Source organism: Aspergillus glaucus (assembly GCF_001890805.1).
Source record: "Aspergillus glaucus CBS 516.65 unplaced genomic scaffold ASPGLscaffold_10, whole genome shotgun sequence".
Classification (NCBI taxonomy): Eukaryota; Fungi; Ascomycota; class Eurotiomycetes; order Eurotiales; family Aspergillaceae; genus Aspergillus; species Aspergillus glaucus.
In genome coordinates, this window is record NW_019170462.1 from 182,397 (window position 1) to 195,139 (window position 12,743).

The window sequence follows — 12,743 nt, forward strand, 5'->3', positions numbered from 1 at the left end:
GGATTTTCCCCCGCCAAAACCTCCGTCTCGTTTCATCGTCGCACCATTGAGTCTTCTTTTTCTTCCTTTCGTCCACCTCCTTCTCTACAGCATAACAACAATAAATAGAACTGTCTCTTTATTCGTCTGATCCATGGAGCCTTGATTCCCTATTCCGGCCTCCCCTGGTCCTCTGGTTAGCACGTGTCTCGCGATATATCTTGGTTAGAACTGCCCACGTTCAGTCAACTTCCAGTCAACTTCTCAGCGCCTCAGGGATCTCTCATTTTCTCTCCACCAGGATATCATTTGTCGTCCTCTCGTCCCCTAACGGAATCGTGGAGCAGACAACTTGATTTTCGCCGCCTAAACGCCCGAGTGCGCTTAAGTCCCCCACCCGGTCATCGTTGGCGCTTTCTCTCTCTCTTTTCGACCTCTTTAACTTTCTCTCAAATTCACACTCAATCTCTTATCCTGATTCTTTCAATCGTCTCTCTCCTCGATTTCTTCTCGGGGCCACTTTCCCCAGCGATTGACTACTCCATCCGTGGTCCAGCGCTGCCCCTCCGTCCCACGATCTATCATCGGGCGCGCCCGCTCTCCGGGGTTATTATCACTTAACTGTTATTCATCTTCTCCCATCTCCTTTCGTCCTTCTTCCTGGTCGATTTTCGTCCTTCTTTTCTTACTTTCCCCCTTTTCGTTTCTCCGCCCCTCCTCTGTCCCGCGACAGAGCGCTTTGTCGCCAACATGGCCGATTCATTCAAACCCCGAACGCTGAGGCGCAAGAATGTCAAAGGCCTCGCCCTGAATGCCGCCCCCAAACCCGAAACCCCCGCAGATGGCGATGCTCAGGCCCCCGGCGCTGCTGGGAACTCAGAAACCCGGACGGATACCTTGGAGATTGGTCTGGAATTTCGGTTGGATCTCCGGAGTGAGGATTTGGTCGTGCTGAAGGAACTGGGCGCCGGTAATGGTGGAACTGTATCCAAGGTCATGCACGCCTCTACCAAGGTCGTCATGGCTCGAAAGGTATGAGTTATTGCGCTTTGCAATTGCGCTCTGCGCCATATCGTTGACACTTGATTTTGCATGTCTAGATTATCCGCGTGGATGCCAAGGAGAAAGTAAGGAAGCAGATCTTGCGGGAGCTGCAAGTTGGACACGACTGCAATTCTTCCAACATTGTCACCTTTTACGGAGCCTTCCAAAATGAAGCGAGGGATATTGTGCTGTGTATGGAGTACATGGATTGCGGGTGAGTTTCTGCGACGTGGCTGCAAGCGCTAGACCTTCTCTGACTGCTATTGCGTGCGAAAACAGTTCTCTCGATAGTGTCGCCAAAGACTTTGGCCCAGTTCGCGTTGACGTGCTAGGAAAAATCACCGAATCGGTTCTGGCTGGCTTGGTGTATCTCTACGAAACCCACCGTATTATGCATCGTGATATCAAACCGTCCAACATCCTTGTCAATTCGCGCGGCAACATCAAGCTCTGCGACTTTGGTGTCGCAACGGAAACCGTCAATTCCATCGCAGATACATTTGTTGGCACCTCGACCTACATGGCACCGGAGCGTATCCAAGGTGGTGCTTACACTGTGCGTTCAGATGTCTGGAGTGTGGGATTGTCGGTGATGGAGCTGGCTGTTGGTCGATTCCCCTTCGATTCAACGGATACGGCCGCAGGAAACCGTGCTAGTGCTGGGCCCATGGGTATTCTGGATCTTCTGCAACAGATTGTTCATGAACCCGCGCCCAAGCTTCCTAAAAGCGATGCTTTCCCTCCTATTTTGCATGAGTTTGTCGCCAAATGTCTCATGAAGAAGTCAGATGAGCGACCAACGCCTCGGGAACTTTATGTACGAGCAAGCCCTATACTTAGAAAAGGAACAAGCAGAAGGCTAACACTTATTTTCGTTTAGGACCGGGATGCGTTCCTACAAGCCGCCAAGCGAACCCCCGTCGACCTCGAAGAATGGGCCGTCAGCATGATGGAGCGACACAACCGAAAGTCATATCTCGGACCTGCGCCGCCAAAGTCTCTCAAGGATAAAGAAAAGGAGAAGGAGAAGAAGGAGAAGGCAAGGGAGAAGGAAAAGGAAAAGAAAAAGGAGAGCTCCCGCCCTGCCCCGCCGCCTAAACCAGCTCCCAGCCAGCCTTCTCGCCAACCGCGTCCCACTCCACCTTCTGGCGAGATTCCGCTGGGCATCAACGACGCACCCAGCCGGTACAACTATGCTCCGTCCAACTCTTCCTCCCATTCATCTCGATCAACCCGTTCCCCGCTCGACCAAGTGCCTCTGGTGACAAGAGATGACGACCCTCGTGCCAGTCGTCCAATTTATAGTTCTCATGATAGCCCAACAGCGACATTAGATGTTCCTGCCAGGCCGCAGATGGGGTCACGGTCTGCCAGTTCGAGTAACATGCGATCTCAGGCCGCGCTTCACAACACCACTCTGCCCATTCGTGCTGCTCCGGCGCCCAACGGATCTTCCACATCGTCACAACCATCAAATGGAGGGCCATGGCGGCGAATGCGCGACATGATGGGAGCTGCGCACGGCACTTGAATCTGTACATTCCCCGCGATATGGCAAAACAGCTACCATTGACCATGATCTTTGGTCCATCTTGAATCAGCCCAGCTCTCTTTTCTTCTCTTGTCCATTTTTCCAATTTGCCTTGCGTGTTCAAGTCACCATTTTCGTCAGTGAGGGCATTGCATTGGATTTCCATTCCCACTTTTCTTTCTTGCATGCATCGGTCAGGCGTACAGTCTTTTCTTCTTTTCTTTTTTTTCTTTTCTATGGGCTTGTCAAGGGATGTGATATGATGTGACCAAATACTGTACATGCCATATTATATACCACATACGTTTCCGATGTTGGACTTTGTTATGCACATTTGCTGGATGGATAGAACTGTCTACTGGATATAAAACAGTGCATACATATCCGTACATGTACATTGACCCCTGGTAGATTTGATAGACACTGATAAAGTTATCTTTCCCCATCTGACCCACATTCTGCATATGCCAAGACTATCTTCCCAGAATAGAAATGATATGGCGTCTGTATTCCGGCGTTGTTAAACCATTATCTCGCCCTAACAATTTTAGACTCTTTGGATTTATTCCAACGAAATGCCTGTTGGAATACACTGTGACAGCTACTAAGAGCAATCCATGAAAAGATAATCCGTATACTGGCGTATGAGCTCTGCACTGGCACTGCAATAGCCGCCTGGGGCGTGCCAGTTCCTGGGGCCATAGATTACTCTGGCCGGGTCGATAATGTCAGACCACTTTGGAAGAGGCGGTGGTTTTTTTTTTTTTTTTTTTTTTTAATTTTTTTTAATTTTTTTGCCCCGATATCAAAGTAATTCTAGTTTGCTAGCGGTAGTCACATCTCTTATTCGGATTCACCTTGAACAAACAAGGTATGCGCATCAACAAAACGACATCAAGTTGATCCTCAGGTATAGGTTGGTGACTCGAGATTGTGATGGTCGAATGACTGTACCATGAACTATTGAAACTGGCTCGTGTGAAATCTTCCCCCCGTGCAGCGACACATGTGCTCATGACTGCTCGAAGTATGATTCATACAGCAGGCTTCCTTGCGGCTTAATCTGATCAAGCGTTGGCGCAACACATGTAGCGATATTTTGCCGTTCGGGTAGAAGTTTCTCTGTGGTAGAGGGCCTCCTTCTGGTCCTGTTTTCACTATAGAAATCGTAAATGCGAAAGAGAATGTGGCTTCCCATGCCCCCTGTTCTTCATAGCAGTCTAAAAACAATTGTGGAAGATGCCCCAGGGAAATTCATTATCGGTGGTTAATGTCTCGAATATCTCCCGAGAGAGACTCTCCGCTCTTTGAAAAGACAGTTGAGCAAATTGTGCTACCAAAGTGCTTAACGTATTTGCATTGTTTTCTCTTTGCTTGATTGAGCAAGTTAGCCACGATTTGGCGGTGTTCAATTCGCGGAGAGATTGCTGGAGCATCCGGCACTCCAGAACTTCTGATCTCCGAGTCTCAATTTGACTTAATGGATAAAGTGAACGGGTGCCAGGTCCGTTATATTGAAAAGTAGGGTAAATGAAAATATGCACTACTGCAAGGAACGCAGTTCTTCCAGCTTTCCCCATTGAATTTAAAGCGACAATGGTTTACAGGGCTACCGGCGTTTTCTGTGCTCTGGCGCGAAGTATGCAGAATCTGCTTAAATCAATGTCTTCTCTGAAGCAAATTCTTGCTTCGCAAAAAGCAATTCCTGCCTCTTGTCAGCAAGGTCAACAAACCCATGGGCTGTGGTTCTGTATTTATCTCGGCGATTATTTCAAGCGGAATCTGATCAATCCCTGGGGTCAGGTTGTTTGTAATCTGGGTTTGACCACAAGTTCTTCAAAGCTCCCCAATATGATATCCTGGTCGTTTTCTCGGTAGCGCTAAAAGGTCGATGGGATATCTGCCCAGGGCCTAGTATGGCTCATGCGCTTTTTGGTGAACGAATGCCCATAACGAGGTGTTGGAGAATTGCGGTGCATTATGTTTCATGTATCGCAGTCTGGCCCCGGAACTCTATATCTTTCCAATGCATTGTTATATTGCTATAGGAAGACGGTTTCCTTATAGCTCAGAGAAAGCGTATCTTGTACGTAGGTCCTCCTATCTCGGCGTCATATACTCGGTTGCAGATGAATTGACTGTGCCAGTCGTAGTCAAACACGACATTGCCGAACTGTTGACTTCCGTATATGCCGAAATATCTGATATGTTGGCCGTTCCGATTGACCAATCAGACCTTGAGCCTCCTGCCTACCCGGAACGTACGACTTACTGCCGCATGGATATATGCATGGACTGAGACGACTAGACGATGATAGGCTCGAGGGCTACGGATTATGCAGCCAGCATCCATCGACTATAGATTAACACATACTCGTGATTGCGTATAAATAGGCCTTACGATAGATAGTTTTCTCAATCAGAGTTCTTCCTCTATTCACTCCGAATAGTGCCTATGACATCCTTCCGAGCATAGTAGTTAACACGAACTGGTCATCGATCTCGGTCCTCTAGCGAGGCTAGGAGATACCACAATAAGTCTTATTGCGATGAAAAAAAAAAAATTTGGGCTGCACAAAGTGACCCAGTAAGGTCCTAAGGCAGTGGCTAGTCACTGGATAGTCTCAGCATGGCGTCGCTCCCCATTCACATGTAAGCGAGGTCCTGGTAAGATGGATTGGTCATTCACTTCTTCCGCCAGTAGAGGTCGGCTTAAGCACTGCTTCCATAGGTTGTCGTTGGCCGGGTTTCTATAATAGGAGAGATGTTTTATAGGGTTTCGCTGGAGATATTTTCAGGGTTCTTCAACTAGTTAAAACATTCAAGCATCAGGGTGGTGTTGATTAGTAATCAAATGGCATGTTAACCAAGTTACTGGATAACTCCTGAAGATCCAACATTTCATCCGAAAGTCGTTACAGATATACCAAAGTCAATTAACTAAATATATCACAATGCTTCAAGCGCAAGCACCTAGTACTCCAAAGACAGCAAACACACGAGGCCGGCCCTGCCAGTCCTCAGCAAGCACTTCCGAGGTAATCCACGCGCCACCTCTTCCAAGCCCGCATGCTAATTCAAGGCAGCAACAAACACAACAACGGCGTAAGCAAATTCGAGAGGCACAGAGGGCATATCGATCCCGCCAACAATCGCAACTTGAGTCGCTGAAAGCACGCGTCGCTCATTTAGAAGATGTAGTTGATCAAGTTGGCCAAGTCATGGGCATCTTTCATGATGCTGTTGTTAAGGAAAATGTGTTTCTTTCGCAGTCTAAATTGATGCAGACTGTTGTATTGCTTCAGGATGAGGTTGGGGAGCATTTGAAGAGAGCTGAAATAGCTACTTCTCCTGCTGTTCGTTGGTGTGAGTTCCAGGGGAAGATTAACAGAGTCCTTTCGGAGCCATGTCAATCAACTCATGGCCCTACTAACGAAAACCCTCCTGAATTACCATTAATATCAAACTTCTGGCACCTATTTTTTAACTCGACCAACTCCATCCTCCCATCAATTCAGAACACAGCCCCAAATCATGATGACAACGCAATATACCCACCCCTCACTACAACCAGCCAGACAATCCCATACACAACAACACCTTTCACCCAGAGACTCTTCCATGCCTGTGCAAAAAGCGGCCATCGATACCTTACCGGTCCCACAGTAACAGACGCGCAGACATGGCCCGAATTCGGGCTCGTGTTGGAATACCTTCCATGGCAGGACATCATTGCTTACTTTGAGCAGGTGCTTAGCACGAGTCCTTGTAATCCGGTACTCGATTGTCGGTTTCCGTTTATTAGTCTTGGGAATGCAGGTATGCACTTTTCGTCTGGGATGCACAATTTACTTCCCTTTCAGGGGGCGAATGGGGTGCGGGTGATTCCGAGTGAGGAGGAGTGGTTTGATGTGAAAGATGTTGAGGGATATCAGGTTGATAAGGGCATTCAACTCGTTGGTTGTTATGATCCCGCTTCATATACTAGCAAGTCTAGTCTGGTTCTGTCTGGACAAGTACTTCCCAGTAACATGGTCGCAGTTCTCGATGAGGCGGCCCTTATCAACGGTAAGTCTAGAAAAAATTCGCCGGGAAACAGGATTACTGACTCTCTCAGGACTAAGCCGGCTCTGTATATGTCTGGGGTGCGTTGCTGGATTTCGCCGCCGCGATATAGAAAGCTTTATATGGCAGAATGTACGGTGGACTTTTAATTGATATCACCTTGGTGACCTATAATACATATTATACTACTATACACTGCTTCCTGCTCTGCTCGTTCTATAGTCTCGGTTAAACCCCATCTATGAACAGCATCAATGTCTGCCGTTCCTCCCACCTAATAAATGCTCCCGCCAGTACCAAACAGCAGCAGCAGTTGCTCCAGGACCAACCAGTCCAAATCCAGCAACAACAGCACCTAGCCCACCCAGCAAAGTAACATTCGATAGTCCCACCCTGTACAAATCCCAAATGGCAACCATGCAGCACAAGAAAACAGCAACCGCATTCATCAGACAGTCATTCTGAAAGAATACAAAAACACCGTCTGCCAAATCGAAAACAGGAGCGAACGAATCTTTTCGTAGCAGAGCATCGCTCAATGAGAGGTTATTCGAGACCATACAGTCAATGACGGTGAAAGCGTGGAAGCAAGCGGCTATCACACCTGTTGCTTTGTAGACTGTGTTTAGATGAGAAAGGTCCGTTTCCTCTTTTATCTCCTTGGATGCATCATTATTGGGTTTCCCGGTCTGCAATTTGATAAGATATGAGAAAAGCCCCGTTAAGATCGAAACAAGCACTGGTGCTGGCTGCCAGAAAGCGATGATGACCTGACGTGTATCCGCGTCGGTATATGGAAAGAACAACAACATGCTCGGGATAATGTAGCCGAATATCGCTGCCGGAAGTATAGCTTTGGCCGTAGGTACAGGCAAGGCCATGGATGGTGGCGAATAGTACTCGATACTTCGAGAAACAAAGGCACTTGTCAGGAAGTATAGCGGTGCAATGAATCCGATTCCACGAAGCTGGCATAGAGTTGCCCATAGACTGGGACTGTTGAATTGTTAGCACTAAGCAGTCAGTAAGAATACGGTTTTAGGATACACATACACAGCAAGAAGCGTCCATTTATTTTTGGGCCGGAAGCCTTCGATGGTGAAAATAGTAACCAACGGTAGCAGCACAGAGAGAAAGTACAATATCTGCACGATCTGCTGGGGAGAAGGGCTGGTCACAGTCGAGAAAAACATAGCCACCAAAACCTGAAAGATTCGATCAATGCCCTGAAAGCCGGTATAGTTCTGACGAAGAGGAACTTTCTTCTCCGTCATCACACGTCGAACAATAACATTACGAATCAGATCCCGAGTACCATTTCCCTCCATGGCAACAAACAAAAGCTGGAAAGCAAGCCAAGCGAGGCTGATGTACGCTGCATATACCGTAAGCCCCAACCATCCACGAGATACTGGTGCTCTAAGCAGCTCATCATGATACGGAATCTGCACTGGGCGGTTAGGCTGAGGTAGCATATTTAACGAAACCGCCGGACAGTACGTCTGTATCCATTTATCCTTCAGGACCTGCTTCGGGATGAGCGGGAGAACGTATTTGGCGACGAACTTGAGCGTCGGTGTTTCCATGCATTCGAGGCGCTGGCGTGTGTGGGAGGCTTTTACTAGGTCCCAGACACGGCCATGTCGTTGCTTTTGCACTTTTTCAAAGACAGATGAGATCTGCTCTGTTGAGAGGGGCTGCGAGGTGTTTGAGTTCAGGGCCGATATAAGGTAATTGGTGAGCGAAGCTGCTGTTTCAATAGCGTTGTTGCCGCCTTGTCCGGCTATGGGCTCGAACTGGATGATATTAGTCTCGTTGGAGATGATGATATCGCTGAGTACTCACTTTATGGCTGGCATCACCGATCGTCATGATCCGCTGAAAATACCATTTTTTGTAAACATATTCCGGAAGACTCGTATACACCGAGCTGATCTTATGCTCGTAGAGCTCAGAGAACCGCACTGTCGGGGTAACGTAGTCGTCCCAGTGTTCTTTTACCATAGCTTCTTCCTCTCGCTTCGTGAACTGGGGGATATCCGATCCATACATAGTCTTACCCAGATTCCTCACTAGGAACCAGTACGTTCTGTCCCCCGGTCCACTGGGAACGAAATATGAAGTGTGTTCGTTGAGCACAGAATTGAGGGTTCCCTTTTCGATGCCGGGAACGCCTCTGGATATACCGAATATACACGCGTATGTTGCCGGGAGGGCTTGAATGATCAGTTATGGCTTAGGACTCAAGACAAAAGAGTATGCATACCTTTTTCCTCTGATGGATCTATCCATGTCGGATCCGTCCACTGAGCTTCCTGCCACATTTGCTTCCGAACCGTCGAGTGAATCCCATCTGCCCCAACGATAATATCACCCGTATAAGAGTTGCCCGTCTGCGTAGTGACAATGACATGCGATGGGGCATTCTCGGTAGCAACAACCCTTTCCGAAGTAAAAATCTTGGACTTATCTTCAATCTTGTCGTACAGTATCTGGATCAACATCCGGCGATCGAGAAATACAATAGGGTACCCATGGCTGCAAAAATACACATAAGCAAACGGGATTTCCAACACAAGTTCAAAGATGACTGGATATATAACCTACCGATCAACCATGTCCTTCCCGAAATCCTCTAAAGACCAAAATGGCCGCCCAGCCGAATCCCGAAAGAGCACCTTTTCCACAGGATACTCGGCCATATCAACCACTTCATCGCAGCAACCTAATTGATCGAGGATGCGTAGGCCATTGGGCAATACGCCGATGCTGGCCCCCGCTTGGGGCGCGATGCTCGGGTAGGCTTCGAGGACGACGAAGTCAATGCCATTCTTTTCTAGCATTAGGGCCAAGGAGAGGCCGGCTATGCTGCCGCCGGCGATGATGACTTTGAAGGGTTTTGCTGTCATTTTCAATGGATTTGGATGGTTGTAGATGAATATTTCTGTCTTTGCTTTGGGTTCCCATGGCTATATATATATATATATATACATTGCCGATCAAACACAGCACTACTCATTAACCACTTCGCTTAGTATAAATAATCTTGAATTGACCCGAATATCACACCGCCAGCATAATCGCTGGCAGAGTCGGTCGAATTAGGGCCCTGATCAGTAATCAGACGAATCAGATGCAAGCTCGGGGAACCATCAGCCCGCAGCGGGTCCAATATGACGAGCGAAGTGGTATATGATCGTAGCCGAGATAAATCAGAAAATGCCCCTCAATCCCTTTTCTTTAAGGTGTTAGTACCGTCTGGCTTATAATCTCGTTAATCGATGGAATCCCGCGTGTTCGGGTTATAGAAACCTGGCAACTGGCACGTCGTGGAAGCTACAGTTCATACTTTGATGCATGAAGAACCCTTGAATTATATATTGTTTCGCTTGTAGTCTATTTCAATTCACAGCTTTTCAAAGCCTTCCATTTAGTCTGACCCGAAAAACCAATCCGACACAATGATCGCAATCACTGCCACCTAGTCCAGGATTAGTTGATATACCATCGACATGTTGGCTCATGGTCTTACCAATGACATATCCATTCCTGGAGCAATAATCAAGTCCAACGCAGGCCGATGGCTTCCTCCGCGGGAGCCCCTCCTCAAGGCCAATTTCTCATTGTGGGTGATACTCTCGCGTATATCGGCAATTCTTCTATCACCATCCACAACATCAAAGAATGACAGGGCCTCTCCATGTTTCTTGACCGTCAATGACAACTCCTTGTCTGCTTCATTTTTCATCTCGACAGCAGCGCCGTTGCGAAACAGAAAATTCAGATTAATGCTGCCCCAGCTCCAGTGGGGCGTCGCTCTGGCTATTGCCGCATCCGCACTGGGTTTGCCCCCGGGCAAGGTAACGACCCAACTAAAGGGACTCGAAAGCGGCTTCTTGTGGATATCAAATAAAGGCAGACCCGAGGCGTCGCGGACTTCCCGACAGGAGCGATCACTATGTTTCCGACCAGTTGCTGTGAATGCGGGGGCGCCTTCTTCATGTGCGATTTTATATGCATTCTCCGATTGAGCGTCGCCGTGTGGTTTGAGGATTAATTTGGTTTTATCTTCTGCGATATGCTCCTGTCGAAAAGCGACTTGGCGCTCTGGTGCTTTCAGGACATACCGGGGTCTAGATGTCTTGGGTGTGATGTGACGGTCCAGTCGCGCGTGGCTGTATGTGGCACGTGACATTATGCTGGCGAGCTATATGAACAGTTAATTGATAGTAGATTCTTTAATAGAAAGCAGCTATTTATACACCAAAGACGCGCGAGGCTGTCGAAGAACAAAGACATAGACCAAGTCATGTGACCGAAGCAACCTATTATTGTCAACAAATATCTCAAATTCGGTTATAAAGGAAGCACCTATGACTTCAGTGTTGGCTGTGTGGCTCCTCTGATTGGCATTCCAGTGTTCGTATTGAGCTTGGGAAGCCTTAAGAGTCATGCCAAGATAATCTTCACTGACCCCGGGCGTTAGCTGCATTTCATTGAGGCATTTTCAGGCGCATCTAGCAGTGGCAATGAAGCGAGCCGGAGCTTGGAAGTCCTGGGTATCAATTGAGGATTTGTACTCTCGTATCCAGACAAAGCCAATCGAAGTATGCTTACCGCGTGTTTTAGGCAAGTGGTTTCGCTATTGTCCCATAGTGGGAACCACAAGGGCTCCCTGGGATGAAGTAACGTTCTGGGATATAGAAAAGCTTTAAGAGGAGACAGGCGATTCCAGGGAATGGAGATGGACAGAGGTCCCTTTTCCGAACCCGCGCCATCCGATTTCGTGTTATGTGTACAGAGTCGACTTGGAGACTGGGTCTATAACAATCGCTGCATGGATAGAGATTGATGGGACTAAACCGTCAGTCTTCCGACTTGGGCTTGCGGATATTCACAAACCCTCGGATCTGTCGCTTGAGTCTCTGCTACAGAAACGTGTAAAGCCCATGTGCGAGCAACCTACTTTCTCCGGAGACTTGGAGATCAACGTTGAAACATCCACGCCGCTGAATGAACCCCAATATCGATTCTTTACGGACTTTATTTATCAATGGACATACATTATGGCATTACCCTTCAAGACTGTTCAATGCGCTTGTTATTGCTCTCCTACAAATTGCAGCATGGGATCTCGGAATAAAGCCCGAACCCCCTGGCTTTTATTTTCCTGAATTTCGTGCACTCACTCATGTCTTACCTTCATTCTTCTGAAAAGAGTCGCTTGCCCATAGGGAACAATGGGGAGTAAATTTGCCTCCTAAGATATTCGACATGATATTCAAAAAGCTGAGCCCAAGAGACATCCTATCTCTATGTCACAGCTCATTTGCGACCGAAAATTGGTCCTATTCTTCGGTGCCCCAATTTGGCGACCTCAAAGTGCGGCGCTCCGAGTCATCGGTCCCGTGTTGCGGTTCCTTGGATGATCTGGATGCTGGCGTTTGTTGCTACTCATGTTACACATGGAAACACAGAAAATGCATTGGCTTGGCGTCCCTCTCATCTAATAAGCGATACCCTTGTCCCGATTGCCATGAGGGCAAAAATTGTTCCAGTCTTGTCCCTGGCGGCATTGCTCAGGCCACTGGACAAAGACCTCAAGACCCTGGGATATCACCTTGATGGTCATCCTGATAGTCATCCTGATAGTTCATGTTGGGTGTCATGTTAAGGTTAACGGCTGTCCCAAGGCCCTTAAGCAACGTTTGCACTCGTCCACACGTCCTTTACCAGGAGTCTTACCGGCATACGCGATTGATTCTGCGATATATTTTGGGAGTGCATTTTCCGGTCTAGCGTACGGATTGGAAGAAGACTTGTCATGCTATCCGAATCTTCTTTCTGTTCATTATCAATTTCTTCTTGGATCTACATACCATGAGAACTGTTGACGCAGGATTTTTGCACGATGATAAAACCACACTGAGCATCTAGCGGCCCATTTTTTCCAGGACACAAATGGATTTATTACCCGAAAGTACAAGTCTAGCGTACTTTATGATTGGTCGGGTCATTTGTCAGTGGACCACCGCGGCTACTATCAGACTCAAAAAGGAAAAGCGCAGAACCCTAAACAAACATAGGAACCAACTATATATAGACCAGTTTTCCAAGTCATTCC

General features: G+C 47.7%; 5 protein-coding genes across 5 annotated transcripts; 3 read left to right on the forward strand and 2 right to left on the reverse strand.

Annotated features, from left to right (window-relative positions):
* Nucleotides 1–729: 729 nt before the first annotated feature.
* ste7 (MAP kinase kinase Ste7) lies at nucleotides 730–2,554 on the forward strand (the record flags this gene model as incomplete). Its single annotated transcript, XM_022544561.1, has 4 exons — nucleotides 730–1,011; nucleotides 1,080–1,237; nucleotides 1,303–1,840; nucleotides 1,904–2,554. The coding sequence occupies 4 exons, from the start codon at nucleotides 730–732 to the stop codon at nucleotides 2,552–2,554; spliced, it is 1,629 nt and encodes a 542-aa protein (XP_022400839.1).
* Nucleotides 2,555–5,480: 2,926 nt separating this feature from the next.
* Nucleotides 5,481–6,783, forward strand: ASPGLDRAFT_171129 (bZIP transcription factor). Its single transcript, XM_022542732.1, has 3 exons — nucleotides 5,481–5,592; nucleotides 5,641–6,622; nucleotides 6,672–6,783. The coding sequence occupies exons 1-3, from the start codon at nucleotides 5,509–5,511 to the stop codon at nucleotides 6,770–6,772; spliced, it is 1,167 nt and encodes a 388-aa protein (XP_022400840.1). The 5' UTR covers nucleotides 5,481–5,508; the 3' UTR covers nucleotides 6,773–6,783.
* Nucleotides 6,672–9,528, reverse strand: ASPGLDRAFT_1490815 (FAD-dependent oxidoreductase; the record flags this gene model as incomplete). Its single annotated transcript, XM_022541997.1, has 5 exons — nucleotides 6,672–7,615; nucleotides 7,673–8,415; nucleotides 8,465–8,835; nucleotides 8,886–9,157; nucleotides 9,227–9,528. 5 exons carry the CDS (start codon nucleotides 9,526–9,528, stop codon nucleotides 6,871–6,873), a joined length of 2,433 nt encoding a protein of 810 aa, XP_022400841.1. The 3' UTR covers nucleotides 6,672–6,870.
* Nucleotides 9,529–9,984: 456 nt separating this feature from the next.
* ASPGLDRAFT_46955 (uncharacterized protein) lies at nucleotides 9,985–10,824 on the reverse strand. The gene is made up of 2 exons (XM_022546558.1): nucleotides 10,152–10,824; nucleotides 9,985–10,100 (listed from the first exon to the last, which is right to left on the reverse strand). The coding sequence occupies exons 1-2, from the start codon at nucleotides 10,812–10,814 to the stop codon at nucleotides 10,050–10,052; spliced, it is 714 nt and encodes a 237-aa protein (XP_022400842.1). The 5' UTR covers nucleotides 10,815–10,824; the 3' UTR covers nucleotides 9,985–10,049.
* Nucleotides 10,825–11,397: 573 nt separating this feature from the next.
* Nucleotides 11,398–12,637, forward strand: ASPGLDRAFT_46956 (uncharacterized protein). The gene has a single exon (XM_022546559.1). It carries the CDS (start codon nucleotides 11,894–11,896, stop codon nucleotides 12,242–12,244), a length of 351 nt encoding a protein of 116 aa, XP_022400843.1. The 5' UTR covers nucleotides 11,398–11,893; the 3' UTR covers nucleotides 12,245–12,637.
* The last annotated feature ends 106 nt before the right edge of the window (nucleotides 12,638–12,743 follow it).